General features: G+C 45.7%; 1 protein-coding gene across 1 annotated transcript in view; it reads right to left on the bottom strand.

The window, feature by feature from the left end:
- Positions 1 to 10,343: 10,343 nt before the first annotated feature.
- Positions 10,344 to 18,533, bottom strand: part of LOC111954003 (protein phosphatase 1 regulatory subunit 14B) — a 9,956-nt gene continuing 1,766 nt past the window's right edge. The window contains exons 3-5 of the mRNA XM_023973481.3: positions 12,818 to 12,898; positions 12,524 to 12,556; positions 10,344 to 11,336 (exon numbers count right to left, since the gene is read on the bottom strand). Of these exons, the coding sequence (XP_023829249.1) occupies positions 11,274 to 11,336; positions 12,524 to 12,556; positions 12,818 to 12,898 (177 nt within the window). The 3' untranslated portion in view covers positions 10,344 to 11,273. The remainder of the gene's footprint in view (positions 11,337 to 12,523; positions 12,557 to 12,817; positions 12,899 to 18,533) is intronic.

An 18,533-nucleotide genomic window follows, 5' to 3' on the forward strand; every position in this document is an offset into this window, starting at 1 on the left:
GTGTTGCCGCCACCAACTGGATGGGTTGAAGCCAAAACAAGGTCAAAAGAAAAGCCATATGTTATAGGGAAACTAACTTAATCCACCCAAATAAAAATTTTACATTGAAAAAGCAAAACAAAACTCCCACTTCTTCCTTCTTTCAATTCTCCATATCTCCCTTCTCAGGCTCTAGGGCCTGAGAGGGTGGTACGGCTTGTGAAAATATTCCATGTAACTCCTTCACCGGAAATCTTTCAGCCCCAGGAACCGCTCTGCCGCTTCCACAATGATTTCTATCTTCCTGGACCTTCTCTCCACCTTGGCAGTGACATTTATCACCATAGCTATAAAGGCCACAAAGTTCACCTTAACATTATAAATGTCAGGATCCTGCAAGTGTTGATAAAACGTTTACTGGAGACAGGAGACCAAGTGGAGACATAGGACGAGGTGGATAATTTTATAATAAGGCCGTTTTATTAAAGTGTAAAGATATCAGGCAAAAACGTGCACGGCCCCTTTCTGTCAGATTCTTATGAAATCGTCGGAGAAGAGAGCCCCTCTAAGCAGTACATACAGATTATATAGGCAACAAGCAAAGTAGGTTGATCTTGAAGTCTGGCCTTCCGATTGGTCGATCTGGGTCGTGGGTAGTCCTGTTCGGCCTGATGTCGACATTCCATTGGCTTTTCACACAGTTCTTTGTACTAGTCACATCCAAAGGCATCCTGCATGTGCGTTTGTTTTCACAGGCCCTATTCATTTACATTTAAGTCATTTAGCAGACGCTCTTATCCAGAGCGACTTACAAATTGGTGCATTCACCTTATGATATCCAGTGGAACAACCACTTTACAATAGTGCATCTAACTCTTTTAAGGGGGGGGGGGTTAGAAGGATTACTTTATCCTATCCTAGGTATTCCTTAAAGAGGTGGGGTTTCAGGTGTCTCCGGAAGGTGGTGATTGACTCCGCTGACGGCGTCGTGAGGAGTTTGTTCACATTGGGGTGCCAGAGCGCGAACAGTTTTGACTGGGCTGAGCGGGAACTGTACTTCCTCAGAGGTAGGGAGGCGAGCAGGCCAGAGGTGGATGAACGCAGTGCCCTTGTTTGGGTGTAGGGCCTGATCAGAGCCTGAAGGTACGGAGGTGCCGTTCCCCTCACAGCTCCGTAGACAAGCACCATGGTCTTGTAGCGGATGCGAGCTTCAACTGGAAGCCAGTGGAGAGAGCGGAGGAGCGGGGTGACGTGAGAGAACTCATGGGGGAGGGGATGTGTGTGTGGGTCTGACAAAGTAGTGGGAATGGGTGCATGTTGTGCCAAGAATAGCTTATGTTGAGAAGTGGTTAAAACAAGTTACTAGTATCTAATACAATTTCTTACACAAGTGAAAGGAAACCCCTGCAGCCTGGAGTGAAGGCCTATCCACCACCATGGACTCCATTCACACCCTCAACCCTTTTAACAGCTGCTGCATGTGATATGCTCTGGATAGCCCTGACTTTGGCCACCTCATTTTCTTTCACCCTTGTGGGGCATTTGAAAGACGTGGCTTCATGGTTCCCACCACAATTGCAACATGTCACATTTTCATCACTTTTATAACATATAATATGATATTTTCCACAACTTGGACATCTCGGTTTCTCCCTTCTGCAAACACTCGAAACATGACCCAAAGCTTTACAATGATCCCACTGCATTGGTCTTGGGATAAAGGCTCTAACTCTTTAGTTAATATACCCTAACTTCACTTGAGTAGGGAGAGACTCCACATCAAAAAACAAAAGAACAGATAGACTCTTCACTTTTTCTTCATTCACCACACAATTAATCCGAAGTGCATCAATCACTCCAGGAATATTTTTCATCTCTTCAACATCTACTTCCCACGAGACTCCAGATATAACCCCCTTGAGGGGTGCCCTGTTCCTAAGAGACACACACACAACACTTCAAACTTATCAAATCGGGTGAGACGCAACACACGTTTCTTCTGATCCTCAGAAGCACAAAAAATCTAAACCAGCCTGCGTCTCGTGATCCTCTCAGCCTTCACTCTACCCAGCACTCTCTCTACCAGTCTGGATATCTCAAATGGATTCCTCAAGAATGTTAATTCTATCATCTGCTCCTCATTTACAAACCATACTCCTACAAGATACGAAGTGACATTCTCATCACTGTAGTCTAGTTTGCTCCGTTTTCCATTCTTTTGGACAATATTCCAATTCTCCTTGATTTTACCTCCATGAGATTCAGAATCCACTTCATCATTCCCCTTCCTCCATCTTTTTATCCTCTCTGAGTGGATAATGTCACTGCACTTCCGTAGAAATGGACAGATTCGATTATTCTGAGCCGCGGGGCACCGGCCAATGGCCTGTGACATGACTAGGCAAAAGGGGTATTGGAGAAGCACCCTTTTCAAATGGAACAGTAATCTGAGCAGCTCTGTCATGTTGTCAACAAGGCAGCATGGTGCATCGTCCAGAAACATTTCTTTTCCATAAAATATATGTTTGGATTTTCAAAATAGTTGTCATTGGGAAGGCAGATTTTTACCAAAAGCAATCCCTTTTGCATGTGAAAACATAGAAGCGTGCCTCGTGCTTAATTACGTTACTCTGTTTTAAGGAGACTTCCCGTGGGCTTTAAACAAGGCATCTGGCCAAACGGTTCCAAAACGAATGCAATTAACTTTCGCTCTATGCAAAACACAATTACCCGGATGCCCGAGACAAATATATATATATATTACCTTTAGTTAAGTCAGTTAAAAAAACTTATTCAGGATCGGTGGGTCCCCTGTGGGACAAGAACATTTCCCAGGACATAGACATATCTGATATTGCCAGAAAGCTGAAATTCTTGTTAACCTAACTGCACTGTCCAATTTACAGTAGCTATTACAGTGAAATAATACCATGCCCTTGTTTGAAGAGAGAGCAAAGTTTTGAACAGGAAAAATGATTAATAAACAAATTAGGCACATTTGGGCAGTCTGATACAACATTTTGAACAGAAATGCGATGGTTCAATAGATCAATCTAAAACTTTACACATACACTGCTGCCATCTAGTGGCCAAAATCTAAATTGCAAATTGGCTGGAATAATACATTATGGGCTTTCTACATTATGGCCTATAATTTCAAAGATGATTGTACAAAAAAAAAAAAAAAAAATTCTTTGTATTATCTTTTACCAGATCTAATGGGTTATATTCTCCTACATTTCCACATACTTCAAAGTGTTCCCTTTCAAATGGTACCAAGAAAATGCATATCCTTGCTTCAGGTCCTGAGCTACAGGCAGTTAGATTTGGGTATGTCATTTTAGGCTAAAATTGAAAAAAAGGGTCCGATCCTTAAGTTAAGAAGGTAGAGCAGTGCTTTATTATGGACAGACTTCTCCCCATCCTCGCTACTGTTCAATATATTTTGACCATGACAGTTTACAATCCAGGGTTACACCAAGCAGTTTAGTCTCCTGAGCTACAGGCAGTTAGATTTGGGTATGTCATTTTAGGCGAAAATTGAAAAAAAGGGGTGGATCCTTAAGAGGCGTTAAGAACAAATTCTTATTTACACTGACAGCCTACCGGGGAACAGTGGGTTAACTGCCTTGTTCAGGGGCAGAACAACATATGTTTACTTTGTCAGCTCGGGGATTTGATCCAGCAACCTTTTGGTTACTAGCCCAATGCTCTAACCACTAGGCTACCTGCTGGGAAAAACCTAATTTTTCTTTAATTTGGCTGTTTTCCAACCAACAGCATTCAAAAAGGGTATTTGCCACCCCTGTATCCAACTGCATCCATCTTTCACTGAAGTGTAACTCCCTATTACTCCTCCATGGTTAGATAAGAGCCGATGAAATGCATCTGACAAAGATAGATAGTCATGTACAGTAACTACAGTAAGGAGAAAAATATAGTATTGTAATGACCCGGCTGGGTCATAAAGGGAAAAGAGACGGACTCTAGGTGTGCAGGTCAGAACACAGGTTTATTCATAAACTGGGCTATTGTTCCGGCCACAACCCACGCCGCTAAATGCCGAACGTACACAATGTTACCCTGTCGGGTCAAGAGTCACTCTCATAGGAACAGATCAAGGCACGAACAGAAGAGAGAGAACAATGAGACAGTAATCCCTATTTATGCATTTCCAAATCCCGCGGTATTACCCATCATACCCCCCCAACCTTTCCATCTGTCCTGACATATTTAACCCCTGCTAGTAGCACATGAGAACATAACACACCCACAAACACAGAAACAATACCGGGGCGTTACATAGCCCCCCCTTTCTAAACCCTAGCCCTAGGGTTACACAACAAAATCCTTAAAACGACCCGGAGGTCGCATCAGTCTCTTGGGCCTCCCCGTGACTCTCAGCGGTGGCCCCCAGAACGCTCCTCTGCCCCAATGTCATTTCCAGCGCCTCCGAAGAAGCAGCCCCTCCCCAGGCTCAGGTTGTGCTAGAGTCTCCTCGTTAGACTGTTCCCGTGGGCTCACATCAGAGCCCTCACCCATTCCCTACCGTTTTCTCCCTCTGTAGGGTGCCAATCGATCCGGTGGACCACCACCTTCCTGCTCCGTGGGGGACCTCCACCCGGTACGTCACCTCCCCCACTCTCTCTATCACCAGACACGGCCCCACCCATGCACTGTCCAGCTTTGGGACCGCCCCTTCTTGCGCGTGGGGTTGTGAAGCCACACACATTCTCCCGCTCCAAAGTGCCTCCCCCTAGCGCGCGAGTCGTAGTGGCGCTTTTGGCGCACCCTGCGTTTTCGAGTTCTCTTCTTGCGAAGGTGTGAGCGCTTCTAACCGGTTCTGCAGACGACACACATAGTTCGGGCAGGCAAAACCCCGTCGTCATTATCAGGAGGGTGGCCAAACGTCAGTTCGGCTGGGTGCGCAACTCACGACCTAACATTAGTAGTGCTGGGAGCACGCAGTCGATTTCTTGAACAGCCGACCTACACCCATAAGAATAAACGGTAAGGGGTGTCCAATTCTCTGGTGTTTTGAGTAACGATGGCAGCTGCTGTGCTAATGTTCTGTTAAATCTTTCCACCAGCCATCACTCTGGGGTGAACGGAGTAGTGCGCGTCTTCTCCGCGCCTAACGTCTACACAACTCTGAGAACACCCGTGACTCGAAGTTCTTCCCTGGTCGCTGTGAATAGACTGTGGCACCCCAAACCGACTGATTATTCCCCCACCAACGCATCAGCTATTGTCCCCGCCTCCTGTCTGCTGAGAGCGTAAGCCCCGGCCACTTGGTGAAGTAGTCCATGGCGGTTAGAATCCACCTGTTACCGCTGTCTGTGGTTGGAAACGGCCCTACTATGTCTACCCCCAGTCTCTCCATGGGCTCCCCTACTGGGAATTGTTTGTAGGAGGGCGTGTGACTGACCTGGAGGTCCTTTTTTAGCAGCACACTCGTCGCACTGCCTACAAAAGTCCTCAACATCCCTCCTGTGCCTTGCCCAATAGAAGCCTTTACGCATGCGCTTTAACGTTTTGGAGACCCCAAAATGCCCTGCGCCTACTCCCCCATGAAGCTGCTGTAACACGCTCCCCTGCAGCCTTTTGGCACCACTACCTGCACGTAATTTCTCCAGTCGCTGGCTTTTCCACCCCCTCTGGAGCACTCCCTCAGCCACTCTAAGGACTGTGAATTAGCCCACAGTCCTTTGGGACTGGTGATAGGGGGCTACTTCCCCCACGGCGGTCGTCTTCTCTCTTCCACCCACCGCAGCACAGGACGCAGCTCTGCGTCCTCCTCCTGGCGACGCCTCCACTCCCCAACGTCCACAGCCTCAAGCTCCCGGCACTCTGTCACACTCAGCTGACTCACCGTGGCGGTGACTCCCTCCTCCCTGCACAGTTCTCTCTCTCGCTCCACCCGTTTGGCGCAGTACCCACAGCCATCCTCAGCACACGGCGGCGGAGGACAAGGCGTCTGCATTGCTGTGGCGAAGGCCGGCTCTGTGCTCCACCTGAAGTCGTAGGGTTGCAGCTCCTCCAGCCAGCGGGCAATCTGACCCTCTGGCTCCTTGAAGGAGAGAAGCCACTGCAGGGCGGAGTGATCCGTCCGGACCACAAACGGCAGGCCCCCCAGGTAGTACTTGAATGGCGTACTGCTGCCACGACAGCCAAAAGCTCTCTCCTTGTCACGCAGTAGCGTTTTCAGCCTTATCAAAAGTTCTGCTGTAATAAGCTACTACGTGTTCCCCATCAGGGCCACGCTGAGCCAGCACAGCCCCAAGCCCTCATTGCTTGCGTCGGTGTCCAGGATGAACGGACGGTTCGGGTCTGGTGAGGCCAGGACAGGGGCCTCCATCAGGGCACGTTTGAGGCCTCAAACGCCCGCTGTGCTCTCGGTCCACTGAAAAACAGTGTCCTCCTTGAGAAGGTGGTTCAAAGGAGCCGCTACCCCCGCAAACCCCTTCACAAACCTACGATAGTAGAGATGCCAGCCCCAGGAAGCTCTTAACTCTCTTTTTCCCCCCTGGAACTGGCCACCCCCTCACAGCCTCTACTTTGTCTGGCATCGTGCTGATGCCCTCCACCCAGCTGATGCCCCAGGAACGCCACCCCCTTTGCATGAAATGGCACTTTCCCGGGTGTAATTTTAGCCCCGCCCCCGAGATCCTCTCCAACACTCGCCTAATTGCCCCCAGTGCCCCCTCAAACGATGTGCCGTGCACCAATATGTCGTCTAGGTACACAACACACTCGTCTCTCGGAACCCCCGCCAGCACTCTGTCCATGAGCCTCTCAAAGGTGGCAGGAGCATTACAGAGCCCGAAGCACAGCACCTTGAACTGCCAATGGCCCCTATCCGTGGAGAAGGCCGTTTTTTCACGTGCCCCTGGCGAGAGGGGCACCTGCCAGTAGCCACTGCGCAGATCAAGGGGGAGAACCACGAGGACCCTCTCACGTGGTCTAGCGACTCATCAATCCTCGGTAGGGATAAGAGTCTTTAGTGGTGACAGATTTAGGCCCCTGTAGTCAACACAAAACCTAAGTTTACCCCCTTTCTTAGGCACCATGACGACCGGCGCGGACCATGGGCTATCTGATGGCTCAATGAAATCAGCCCGCAACATGTCTACAATAGCTGTGTCTGCTGCTTCCCTCCTGGCAAGGGGAATACGACGGGGACGAATTTTAATGGTCGGGCGTCCCCAGTGTCTATTTCGTGCTGGACTAGGTGCGTTTGTCCTACCTCATCTTCCCCCCAAGCGAAGCTATCTTTAAAGTCCAACAGCAGCTGCTTAACTGTCTCTGTTGTCCCTCATCCAGACCCTGACAGTTCTTCAGCCACACAGCCTCGACGGCGTCGATAGCTTCCTCCTTCCCCCCGTCGGGCTGATGGGGTGAAGGAGCACGTGTATTTTGGGCTACTGGGCTGCCTGTGCTTCACCATGATGGGGGGTGAAGGCCGTCGCCGCCGGAGACAGCTGCTGGGATGGCACAACGACCAAGGAGCAGCCGGGATGACCGGTGGAGTCTCTGCAAGCTTGGAGGAAGACGGAGGGACAGCCCTGCCCCCTGCTGGCCCTCCCGAAGGCGACATTCCCACTGTGGGTCCCCCCGACAGCCTCAAAGTGCCCGACGCTAAGTCCAACTGAGCCCCACAGTTTTTCAAAAAGTCCATTCCCAGTTATACAGGGTCCTGACCGCGTGCTACCCACACCGGACACCCACAGTTCTCCCCCCCACGGTCACAGATAGCTGACACTTCCCTAACATGGGGCTAGCTCCCCCGTGACAGTCCGTAGCTGGACAAGGGTCGGCTCCCACCCCGCCACCAACAGTAGTATGTCTGGTCTCACCAGGGTTACTGTAGAGCCCGTGTCGACCAGGGCCAAACATTCCACCCCCTCTACCTTGACGATGACATTGCAGAAGTCCCCAACGGTGGTACGTCCCACCACAACTACAGGACTAGGAAACCCGGCGGCAGCTACACCCTGGGGGAGCAGGTCCCCACCCTCTTGTCTGCGCTGCTGGGTACCTTCTTTGCTTACAGTGGTTTCGGGGCGGCGGGGTGGGCCACGCAGCCCCCTGCGCGCGAACCCGCTGTCGTTTCCCTGGTGACGGGGAATCTGTTCACACTCTCGCTGAATGTGGCCAGGCTGGCCACAACCCCAGAGACAATAGGAGCTGAGCTCGACACTGCGACGTTGCCTGGAGCCCCTCTCCATGACAAGCGAAGCAGTCTTGACTAGCCCGCCCAACTCGTCAACCCACTCCGGTTTTGTGACCCCTGCGCACCCCAGCCACCGCTGCTCTCACCTCTGGTTGACTGGCGACTTCCACTCTCACTCCCTCACCCCAGATCAGCTCCCTCTTCCTGGCTATCTCCACTGCAGCCCGCAGAGATGGTGGGTCCGCCATCTGAACATGCTTACCCAGTTCGGTGGAAGAGAGCGCTCTAATAAAACTGTCCCGTGCCAGCTCGTCCTGCACCCCAATCGGCATAGTTGCATAAGCCCGCCTGTGTAGGCTCAGAATATCACTTGCCAACGCCTTTAATGATTCCCCCTGAAGTCCTCTTTTGTTACTCAGTTCAATCCGCAGCATGTTGGGCTGCGCGTCGCTGCCGAAACGGCCCCCCAATGCCTCCACTAGCGCACCATAGTCGTCCCTTTCGTCCGGGGCTAGCGTTAGCAGGCATTCCGACGCCTCCTCTGCCAGGCTCAGGGCAAGCTGTAACGCTTTCGTCTCGTCAGACCACCTCCCGGCTCTAGCCAACAACTCAAATTGAGTGAAAAAAACTTCCCATTTACCTTGTCCATTGAACTTTGGTAGTTTAGCCGCTACCTGGCTAATGGCAATAGGTCGCCGCCATCTCTGTTTACCTTAGCAGCAGGCCCAGCCATTTCCGCACCCCGGTGACGTCGATATCCCTGCCCCCCCCCCCCCCCCATCCCCCCCCTCGCTGAAATTCGGAATATTCGTTGACGTCTGCTCTCGAGCGGTGTGAAGGAAAACCCGCCAGTTCTGCCATCTTGCTGACTGACAATTTAACTCCCGCCATGTGACTCTCCAGCCTTCCTACGGCAGTCGCCGCCTGACCCTCCCGACCGGGTACCCCCGAGCCCACCACGGACACTTTGTCCGACTCTTCCTTAATTTTCCGCCTCGCCCCAAGCATCATGACCGTAGATGCGAGTCACGCTAACGCCAACCCGGCCTATACTGAACAGCTAACTCGCCTAGTCTCTATCCCGTAGTTCGAAAGCACTTCTGACACCCGGCTGGGTCATAAAGGGAAAAGAGACGGACTCTAGGTGTGCAGGTCAGAACACAGGTTTATTCATAAACTGGGCTATTGTTCTGGCCACAACCCACGCCGCTAAATGCCGAACGTACACAATGTTACCCTGTCGGGTCAAGAGTCACTCTCATAGGAACAGATCAAGGCACGAACAGAAGAGAGAGAACAATGAGACAGTAATCCCTATTTATGCATTTCCAAATCCCGCGGTATTACCCATCATACCCCCCCAACCTTTCCATCTGTCCTGACATATTTAACCCCTGCTAGTAGCCATGAGAACCATAACACACCCACAAACACAGAACACAATACCGGGTCGTTACAGTATGGTAAGGAGAAAAATACACTAAGAAGAAAGATATTATACTCTTATCCAGTTAGGGAAACAGTCTATATAGACTATATCATTTTGTGACCGTTTTGCAAAGGTATGCTCTTTACTGTAATATGATGCAATATATACCGTTTTATATATTGTATGTTATATTATAAAACTTAACACACAAAAAACAAGCTCGTTTGTATCAGTTGGTCGTTGTTGAGGTGGTCGTTGGCTAACTTGTCTCTACCTGTAATCCCTGGACCTTTGTTGTCTGTCAACTGCTGTACGGTGTCAAATTATGAGTTGGACGATAAACCATATTCCCGTACGTTATATTTTTATTCAGTATAAATAGATAAAAAATGGCAGTAGCTATGCCTAGAGTAGAATATAGACTAGCAAGCAAACACGGAGCAAGACAGAAAAGTCAGAAAATGCAATATAATACATAAACTAATTCAATGATAAGAACATTTGGGAGTAGTTTGAACCTGCCTCAAATGAAATAAATTACGTTTAATTAAATATTTGTGGATAGGTGCAGTGAAATGTGATGTTTTACAGGGTCAGCCATAGTAGTACAGCGCCCCTGCATCAATTTAAGGGTAAGTGCCTTGCTCAAGTACACATCGACACATTTTTCACCTTGTCGCCTCAGATATTCGAACCAGCCACCTTTTGGTTACTGGCTTAACGCTATGCTACCTTCTGCCCTGAAGAATGTCACAACTCTGATATGCTTCCACTGATTTATTGAAATGCACAAACAGCACATGTTTAGATCCCCCATTGGGATCTTTAGCGGTTCCACAGCTCATTGACATTTTGTGATGCCTAACTGCCCTTTTATAGATAGAAGTGAATTTGTTTTAGGTGAGATTTTCCAGAATATCATAGGTAACATCACAGTACACATATTTTCTATTAGAGATCCCATTTGAAATTCCGATGTAACAGTTGGGGAAAGTGAATGACAGCACTGCTTCTTTTAAAACAATACCTTAAGCTAAACAAAAATATTAGTAACCATATTTACAGTACATTCTTGGGCTAGTCATAGCAGGGGATTCATCAGAGAAAACATTTAATAAAAAATAAATACAAAATAAAAAAGAATGTCAACATAACAATAAGCTGTGATCTGATTATTCAAAATGCCAGAAGTGTCCATTAACAGTGAAGAACTAAACAAACCAGGCCATGGTGAATTGGTGAACCATTCTGTAACATAACAGTGAAAAACATCGACATAAACCATAGACTGGATTATCCATCAATACTAGACTGGATGATCTCATTCTACTTCAGAGGCAACTGATACCAAGAGGTGTTTGTATCTAGTAGGACATCTCTATGCTATATTACATCATATTTAAACTCATTTTTTTTTAACTCACAGATGCCCCATTGGAAGACACACCAGGCTTATGTGAGTAATACATATATGGTATCAAATAGTCCTAATAATATAAGGCCAGGACGGACTGGCCATGGGGACCCTCTTTGATAAGGGCTGCCAACCACTAATATAGACACTGATCGTGCAGATTGTGGATACATAAGGATATATCTAGATACATGAGGACTGTCACTGTACACACATCCACAGCTACAGGTGAGAGAGGATGGTGTCTCATTTCACATGGTCTCCTCTCCAACTTCTGTTCATTTTTTCAGGGACATCTTGCGAAGTCCCTTCATCCGATACAGCAAGCCGTCGATGAAGTCCTGTCAGGAAACAATAGAGGAGATGTGAGTGAGAGGTGGTTATACTGTGTACAGGTTAAACAGTCAATACGTGCATGCGCAACACAGTTTTAGGTGTGTTTATGGAAACTTAGTGGAAGTATATCTCACATGTTGTGGTTGTAAGAGCCATTTTGATAGGGTGTATGTTTTGGGTTTGTTTATGGCGGTCACTTCTCACCACTAGAGAGCAGTCTCACTGGGGTAAGGGGTTGTGTGGTGGGGTCAGGTCCTGGGGTCGTGGGGTCAGATCCTGGGGTCGTGTGTATGAGGGCCCAGGTAAACAAGTAGCAGTCATTCATGGGTCAACGGAAGATGCACCGTTTTTACCGCACCTCACTAGATAATAATCAATAATTTAGGGGCTGCTTATATTTGTTCTGTTACACACTTGTACAAGTGTCAGTGTGTCATGGAAATGTGTTTCTTGCATATCCCAACTCCCCCTGAGACACCCACAGGGAGTGGGGTCAGGGCCCCTGAGACACCCACAGGGAGTGGGGTCAGGGCCCCTGAGACACCCACAGGGAGTGGGGTCAGCGGCCCCTGATGAGACACCCACAGGGAGTGGGGTCAGGGCCCCTGAGACACCCACAGGGAGTGGGGTCAGGGCCCCTGAGACACCCACAGGGAGTGGGGTCAGGGCCAGGGTCACCATTGACCAGCGCTCCTGGAGCAGTTGGGTTTTCACCTTGTCGGCTCTGGAATTCAAACCACCAACCTTTAGGTTACTGGTCCAACGCTCTAACCTCGAGGCTTTCTGCCTCCCGTTAGAAAGATTGCCTGTATCATTGGATTATTTATTAAACGGTGCCTCACCCATCATTAGCGTGTCAATAACAGTTCCCACATCCTTCATGAATCATGTAGCTAACTTTGAAACAGCCAATACTGTGGTAGTTACTATATCAGGCTTTTCCTTTCTCTCAGGTGAATGTGCATGGGGCTCAGAGGGGAGCTGCTTAGGGGAGGACGGCTCATAAAATGACTGGAATGGAGTGTAATGGCTATGAATGGAGTGAATGGAGTAGTATCAAACACGTGTTTGATACTATTCCGTTCCGGACATTATTATGAGCCGTCCTCCCATCAGCAGCCTCCACTGCTAACTACATTATCAAATCCAAAGGGCCTTGCCTCTCAATGCAATTTGTTTGGTGCTTCCTTACCTCTTTGGGCTTGCCACAGTCTTGAAGAAGGTCCTGTAGAAATAGAGATGGGAAACCATATTCAAAAAACATAAGGTGTTTTTGACAGATTTAGAACAGGGTTGAAATAGCTTCAGTACTCGTTCAAATAGTTTGAGCGTTTGGTTGAGCCTGTCAATGCCAGATGGGCTGAGTTTTGCACTTTGGGGACTGTTCCAATGCCAGCCAAATTCAATTAAGCACAGCTACAGCATTTGCAGGAAGATGAATAGTATTTGTACCCAGGTCTGAGTAGACCAAGGATTTTGCACTCACATGTAGCTTTGCTCTCTGTTCTGCGTCTGATAGATCCAGCAACTCATCCATGTCAATTTCCAACTCTGGAATATCCTCCTCCTGAAAAAAGGGCAAAACACAAACAAAAAGAGAACTGGAATAAAACAAGAACCCAAATGTCAACAAGATAACTCTCCATTTATTCTAATAATACATTTAACCAATGAAAAAAGGCTACTTTGAGTCTGAATGTCCTCTCTGGCAACTGTACATTACTGTATTTCTTCATCCAGAATATACATTCTGAGAAAGGACATCCTTTGCTTTCTCACTCAACAATTTTCATTAACCTGATTGTTGATGGATGAACACACACAATGATCACTGTGAAATGAACAAAGCAAATAAAAACATTCCCTTTTTTTCCTTCTTTTTATTGGGGGTTGCCAGCAGATTTCCATGTTGATAGGAAGTGATAGCATTTTTGTGACCCACACAGTCACGCACAGATAATAGTTTAGACACTTAGTCTTTTGTGTTGACAGCCAACAAGCCCAACATTCCCTGGCATACACTGGGCTTTGGTGGACCACAGTTGTCCCACTAATCATGCAGCCACAGCTACCAAAGAGCCAATGACATACTTTAAAAGTAAACAACCACAAAAAAAAGAGAGAGAATATATTGTGCACCTATAACTCTACAATTCCCATTCACACTGTTCTTCCATTTTAACATCAATGAACTATCGCAAACTTCTGACATGATGTGGATGGTAGATCTCCAGGAAGAGGTTAAGGCATAGAGAGGGCTAATAGATCATAAGATTTACCCAGAGAACACTTTCCCTTGCAAATTAGCTTCCATTGAAATGACCCTTAGGTTTCAATGATAATTTCATGAGTATGTTGGCCTATACTAGTAAATCTGTTCCCTATTGTACCTACAATTTTCCTAATGAGACAGAATGGCTGCCGATCCTGACAGTAGAAGATGGGAAATGACTGTTGACATCATTAATGAGTGGAGAAATAGCCAGGAAAACAAAACGCAAGTGCACCTAATGTTCCCTGCACACTTACAGAAAGACAAAAAGGTTCTTATTCGACGCAGCAGATTTTTTTTGTCTAATTAATGCATGAAGATCATTTGTGTTGAGATGTTGCTTTTCAACAGCATTAGGGAGGATAATGGAGAAAATGGGTTGGTCACTGAAATGGTTTTCAAGAACCGCAATCAAGAGTACAGTGCATACATTTTTCAAACCTCAAAATTTACAGCTGCATTTCAACTGACAAATGGGCTAATTATAAAGCTCTTAATTTACAGTTGTCATCTCCTGCATTAAGGAATTTTTGTTGTTGTACCATTTCAGAACAGGAAATTGTGGGAAAGAAGGAAGTTAGGCCTTGCCCTGTTTGTTTTCTGTTAGGTTGAGATAAAACAGGGATGCTTTCCAAAATACATTCTAGCTTATTGTAGTGACATTGTTTTATCAACTTTAACTTCCTTTATTTTTTCTCTTAGTTAGTTCCACTAACTGAGAAGGCATCAAGAAGCAAATACATATTCTGCCCAATAGAAAATATGGTTATAGACCAATGAGGGTAGTACACTACAGAGGATAGTGCTTCAATCAATGAGAGGGTAGTGCTTCCTGCTATCCAGGACCTGTCTACTTCTTCCATTTAAGAATGATGGAGGCCACTGTGTTCTTGGGGACCTTCAATGCTGCAGAATTTTTTTGGGCACCCTTCCCCAGATCTGTGCCTCAAATTCCTTCGAACTCATGGCTTGGTTTTTGCTCTGACATGCACTGTCAACTGTGGGACCTTATATAGAAAGGTGTGTGCCTTTCCAAATCATTTCCAATCAATTGAATTTACCACAGGTGGACTCCAATCAAGTTGTAGAAACATCTCAAGGATGATCAATGGAAACAGGATACACATGAGCTCAATTTCGAGTCTCATAGCAAAGGGTCTGAATACTTATGTAAATAATGTATCTGTTTTTCAATTTTAATACATTTGCAAAAATGTATAAAAAATGGTTTTTGCTTTGTCATTGGGTATTGTGTGTAGATTGATGAGGATTTAACAAAATGTGAAAAAAGTGAAGGGGTCTGAATAATTTCCAAATGCACTGTACATATTACCTCAAATACCTCGACTAACCTCTATCCCCGCACATTGACTCGGTACCCCCTGTATATAGCCTCGTTGTTATTTTATTGTGTACCTTTTTTTTTTTTTACTTTAGTTTATTATTATTTCTTCTTTTTAGCAAATATTTTCTTACTTTATAAAAAAAACTCTGCATTGTTGGTTAAGGGATTGTAAGGAAGCATTTCACAGTAAGGTCTACACCGCATGTGACAAATAATGTTTGATTTGATGAATGGGTGTACTTTTTGTCCCCTTGGTACTGGAACTAAATGTAGTCCCTCTGGCTCATCTAAATCTACAAGACAGCCTATTCCGCTGACACGGCAGCCTTCAGCATCACAACTCTGGAAAGCCAGAACAAGCTTGTCAGCAACAGTCAGACTCTTAGAAGTAATGATCATAAAACGAGGACAAGGAAAATCATTAGGCTATAAAGCTAGATAAGGCTAACCCTGCAAGCTAAATGGGCCATTATCCCTTAAATGCAATACATTAGCTAATGTATCAGCAACAGGAAATGTGAATTATTATGTGGATTATAATTTCTGGACATTTTTGTAGGGGTTGATACATTTTTCATTAGGGCAAATCAAGTCAAATGTCTAAGTGAAAATGACAAATGTTAGAAACCTTTTTAAAACTCAAATACACTACAAGTTTGCATGTCCTGATTTGAAGGAAAATTCTCAGCAACAAAATAGTGATCAAATTAAGATCCTACATCTGTAGTTGTCCATTAAACTCTATTCAAATCCACACAATGACACCTCTTTATAGGTATAGTACAGGGGTTCCAATTAAGGTAATTTGGCAGCTGATGCTTAAGGTTACGCTGTGGGGTATTTCGACACAGACGCCTAGGGTCATGTGTTGAATTATTGAAGGTTATTCCTTAATTCACGTGTGGTTCCAGGGGTCGACTATCGGTAGCTTGATATCTTTTTTGCAATTTCTCTCTTTAAAACACACATTGTACTACAAACCCTGTGGAATTTAACAACAGCTAGGACTAGTTTCATAGATTGTGTTTATGCGGCCTGTATGTACCATCCCTGCCTGCATTCAACACCATACTCTCATCATCGGTACTCTATAATCTGAAACCAACTATTACTAAACCATTAAAGCTCAGGTTCTATAATTTAGGGGGAAATTAGTTTAGGTATTGGGAAGCCAATGTCATTCACCGTGTGAAGCTAAGAGGAGGTTTAAGCACAAATAGCTGAGAAATTAAGCTGATCCCCAGATTATTAATCAAATCAAGAATCTTTGAGCAAGAAATGTTCAGTGCCTTTATCTACGCTGTAGGCAAACATGTTAAATCTTGGTAGGCTAACTGATGGAGGTAATCGCTTACCTGTCGTAGCATGCAGAGAGGATTTTCTCTGCAGGGGGAAGTCAATAAGTCAGCCATTTTGTTTTTTGGAATGAAACCCACACGCAAAAAAGAATGTGACCTCTGACCTGTGTGTTATTGGAAGCTTAAACCACCTTTGTGGCATACTGGAGGGTAATGGATATGTTTCTGCTTCTACAATGTTTTCCTTTTAGTTTAGTGAATATTAATAAAGTCCAGATTACTTTCCTTTTCCCCCCCCATAGCAAACCACTTCAGACCTTCCTTGTATCACTTGGCAAGCTCCTTTACTCAATTCCTACTTTCTTTCCCCTGGCATAAATCAAATAGAACACACGTACTGACTGCTACTTGGGGAAATGCTACAGTATTTACTCTATGAGTAAAAAGTAGAATGTTATTGTCTTGATCTTTCCATCCTTTCTCAATCATGTATGAACTATTTCTAACCTCGGTGTCTTGGAAAATAATAATGCTATCTGATCATTTATCATGAATGCAGTGAGGGTCCAATCCCTGAGATCTGGCTAGGTCATCCTGGAGAATGTCAAGATGAAATGGCTTTGTCTTCATTTGAACCCACAACACAGTCTGTTGTACACTACTCTGGTATTTCCATTAATATAGGAACAAAGAAACAACTATTCAGAGACAACAATGAGTGCCTACAAGGGACAAAATATCAAGGAAACTTTCTAGAAAATTAACAATATTCTTTTGAAGGAATATGATAATAAGCTGGTGGTGGTTTCTCAGGCCAGTTCACTGTACTTCTCCACCCATACAAATGTGAGGCCTTACACTGTGAAAGCAGCTTCCGTTTTAATAATCAACTTTTATCTTTCAATCAGAGCTACTGGACATGGTGTTAGTACTAAAGATGCAAATCCATTGTATTTCATTGATTCTATTATTGATTATGTCAATTATTTTTTACCACCACTGTACTATACAGTGCATTGTATAGCAGCATACATAGCAGCATACCACCCTGCATCCCACTGCTGGCTTGCTTCTGAAGCTAAGCAGGGTTGATCCTGGTCAGTCCCTGGATGGGACACCAGATGCTGCTGGAAGTGGTGTTGGAGGGCCAGTAGGAGGCACTCTTTCCTCAGGTCTAAAAAATATCTCAATGCCCCAGGGCAGTGATTGGGGACGCTGCCCTGTGGAGGGTGCCGTCTTTCGGATGGGAAGTTAAACGGGTGTCCTGACTCTCTGAGGTCATTAAAGATCCCATGGTACTTATTGTAAGAGTAGGGGTGTTGACCCTGGTGTCCTGGCTAAATTCCCAAGCTGCCCCTCATACCATCATAGTCACCTAATCATCCCCAGCTTACAATTGGCTCATTCATCCCCCTCCTCTCCCCTGTAACTATTCCCCAGGTCGTTGCTGTAAATGAGAACGTGTTCTCAGTCAACTTACCTGGTTAAATAATGGTAAAATAAATTGTTTCAGGCCAACTTTAATTATGGACTTTCTTACAATGGGGGCAAAGGGGACATTGGATGGGGGCCAGCACACTGACTCTATTGTCACCCACGCTGCTGGCCATATGACGCCTTAGTTGAACCCTGACTAGGCCCTTTTCTCTCTCAAACACTGGGTTCTTTAGCCACCAGTTATTTACTTCCATATAGGCTTCACTGGCTAAGGGACAACTGTGTCCTAAGGTCATGTGAAAAAAGACAGCGTTCCTGACAATGACCTCCAGGATGGTAAAGTAGGAATAATAGAATTCTAGAAAACTTTAGCTACAGTACTTCACTAACAGTACATGTGATTTTAGACTTTTTATAACGGAAGTTGGCTTAATGGGTCACATAATATGAATGTGTGTGTACTGATATGTGTTAAGCAAATCAAATCAAAATGATCCTAATGTTAGGATTGATTGAGGATAAACTGATCCTGGATATGTTTCCACAGGCATCTACAGTATCTTGTATCATCTATATATCTTATATCTATGGTCTATCTATCATCTATCTATCGTCTATCTATCGACTATCTTCTATCTCCCAAAACAAAAGTTTTACGATTCACTGACAAGGAGCCAAAACTGGAGCCCAAATTTTTGTTTCCATTGCATTTCCTAGGGGCCCGGTAATCAAATTGCCACAGCTGAGGTTATAATTGGATCGAGCTCCCTCTGGTTCCGGGACTAATTATTTGAGTCAATCAAGCCTTCATACTTACCCTCACCCAGCCTCATTCAGGTTCCCAATTCAG

Source organism: Salvelinus sp. IW2-2015, linkage group LG28, assembly GCF_002910315.2.
Source record: "Salvelinus sp. IW2-2015 linkage group LG28, ASM291031v2, whole genome shotgun sequence".
In the NCBI taxonomy this organism is placed as follows: Eukaryota; Metazoa; Chordata; class Actinopteri; order Salmoniformes; family Salmonidae; genus Salvelinus; species Salvelinus sp. IW2-2015.